At 35.5% G+C, this 2,500-nt stretch overlaps 1 protein-coding gene across 2 annotated transcripts in view; it reads right to left on the bottom strand.

The window, feature by feature from the left end:
• LOC138029058 (putative helicase mov-10-B.1) overlaps positions 1-2,500 on the bottom strand; it is a 222,651-nt gene that overhangs the window by 136,882 nt on the left and 83,269 nt on the right. The window contains exon 2 of one of the 2 annotated variants that reach the window (XM_068876749.1): positions 1,791-2,067. Coding sequence is in view for 1 of the 2 variants with exons in the window: in XM_068876740.1 (XP_068732841.1) it covers positions 1,791-2,221 (431 nt within the window). In the remaining variant the exon portion in view is untranslated. Of the gene's footprint in view, positions 1-1,790; positions 2,230-2,500 lie in introns of those variants that run through there. The other variant, XM_068876740.1, reaches the window with a different exon arrangement.

Genomic DNA, 2,500 nt, shown 5'->3' with positions numbered 1-2,500 from the left:
TATATCCCACAGTCTATCTTTACTTTCGAGTGTAGGTGGAAATTTAATTTAAGTTTAATACCTAAATGAGCACCATATTTACAGCAAGGGATAAAATGTCAAAACTTACAAAGGAAGGGAGAGATTATAAACCAAGCACGCGGAAAAACCGATTTATTAAAGTACACAAAGCATCTACAAGAATTAGACATTATCATACCGTCCTTTCAAGCACTAAACTAAATATAAAATGATATAAAAATAAAATGTGGTTATTATATCATTTGATGCTTATCTTCGTGCGTCAAATGTGTAAAAAGGCGATCTGTGTAATTCTTGTCGATATTCGAACACATTCTGGGTCTCGGTGACCAGAATTTCTCAGACATCTGTGCTCCTCCCAGAGTAAAACGGAAACGGGAAACGTCAACCTTACACCTGCCTAGAGAATAAATGTAATTCCGAGTAAATGCATTGTGTCTATAATACAGGCAAAAAATGCTGAGAAACGTTTACTTTTTAATATTTCGATATAATTCTATAACATCTTCATCTTCTGCTACTTGTTTGTCACCTCAGTCTGAAGATGATATAGAATTATATAGAGGATATTACATGGCCGCGCGGGGATACGAATTTTATCTTCGAGTGCTGAAAGTATCTCTCACGAGTGAGCGAAGCGAACGAGTGAGAGATACTTTCAGCACGAGAAGATAAAATTCGTATCCCCAAGCGGCCATGTAATGTTCTGTTTATTATATAGATATTAATGAAATGTCTAGATTTAAAACAACTTGTTTTATTCATTTTTGAGATGATGAAAAATTGTTCACCAACCACTAAAACATGCATCTTGTGTAACATGAAACAAGATATGAAAGTTATGAAAGACAAATCATGATAATGTAAAATTTGCAATAAAAATGTTAATGTAGTAGAGAAGAATTATATTAAAGCACAAAAGTATTGTACAATGAAGAGGAAGCTTGCGTTTTATTGACTAATCGTGTTTGTTACCATGACGACAGCGATATCCTCACATGTGAAAGATAAAAATGATACGTTCACTGCGCGCGGTGAAGATATGATTTTTTAGTAAAAGGAGAAATCCTGGTATTTCATCAATATCTATATAATAAATCGAAATATTATATATGCAAATTATTTTACAGAAAAAACTTTCGAAAAAAGAAATCTTCGTACGTTGAGTAAATTGAATCATACGGTCTAGAAAGCAGCAAATGAATCAATTTTAATAAGACCATGAAACTTTTTAATTTGAAAGACATGTTTTCATGTGTCTCACATCTTCACCAGTTACTAAAAAACCTGGAAAAAATTTTCTGAATTTGCCACATCCTAAAGAAATATACATAGTAAATGTGATTCCATATATAAATTGATAACGACAAAAACAGTGCGGACAGAAACAAAGCCTAAAATTTAAGTGTTAATAGACAAGGCTAACTTGTTGATTGAGACTGGGTTTTTCCGATGCATGCTTCTCTCGGTTTTTATAAATTCAGACAGTTCTGAGACACATCGAACCATGTTTCGGCTCAAATTAAAAGTTTGGAGAAAATTGAGTTCATTAGCTGGACACTTCTTTAACCGTCAATAACGTGGAAACAGCTTTCTGCACCCTAATGCCTTGAAAAATGGCTTGTTTCAACTTGCAGGGAACATTATCAACACTGATGATATTCCAAATGACATTGTAATTCCCTACGCATGAGAAAAGTTGTTTGAAAGCAATAGAGACGTTATAATGCATAAACAAGAAATACACAAACACATTCAGTTGTACTTACTTCTCCAAAGATTTTCGAATCTTTTTAAGGCAGCCCTGTTGACGATGCCTCACAGAAGACTGGTGGGTGAGATAGTCCCGTAAGTTACGCAGTTGTTGTTTGCAGATCTTGCAGTATAAACTTAGGATTTCATTTTCATCATCACTCGAATCGTCTGCTCCACCAGTTGCTAGCAGCTGAAGAGCAGCCTGTTCTCCACCTCCAAATACGACTCGATCTTGTAATCGTTGACACTGGTTAAGGTCGTACGAGAGGGCATTGATTATTCTGGAGAAACTTATTTTCGGGATTCCACCCAACGGTCGAAATTCCTTATCATATATCTGCTTTAATTGCTGAAAAGGCATGTCTTCCTTGCGATTTTCACTCTCCAAAAACCCGACGAATCTTTTTGCCAAACTTTTCTCCAAGTCCCTGTTTCTCCGATACATGTTGAGAGGAGCCTGAAATAGGAAAATCATTAATTAAAAACACTACCCAAGTTAAAAAGAAGTGTTCGACGAAAGACAACAACAACAACTTCGAATCGTTCAGTATGCTGCAGAATACTGTATAATGAACAGACCTTTAAACCTTATGAGAAGACAGGATGGATTGAGTTCACTGGAGCAGTCTTATGTTTCAGGGGCACTGGACCACTTATTGTTGGTAATGTACCTCATGTCGTATGATCAGATGGATTCTAATTTAAAATAAACCGATTCGCAACA

The sequence above is a fragment of the Montipora capricornis genome, chromosome 2, assembly GCF_036669925.1.
Source record: "Montipora capricornis isolate CH-2021 chromosome 2, ASM3666992v2, whole genome shotgun sequence".
Classification (NCBI taxonomy): domain Eukaryota; kingdom Metazoa; phylum Cnidaria; class Anthozoa; order Scleractinia; family Acroporidae; genus Montipora; species Montipora capricornis.
This window is presented reverse-complemented; position numbering and strand designations above follow the sequence as displayed.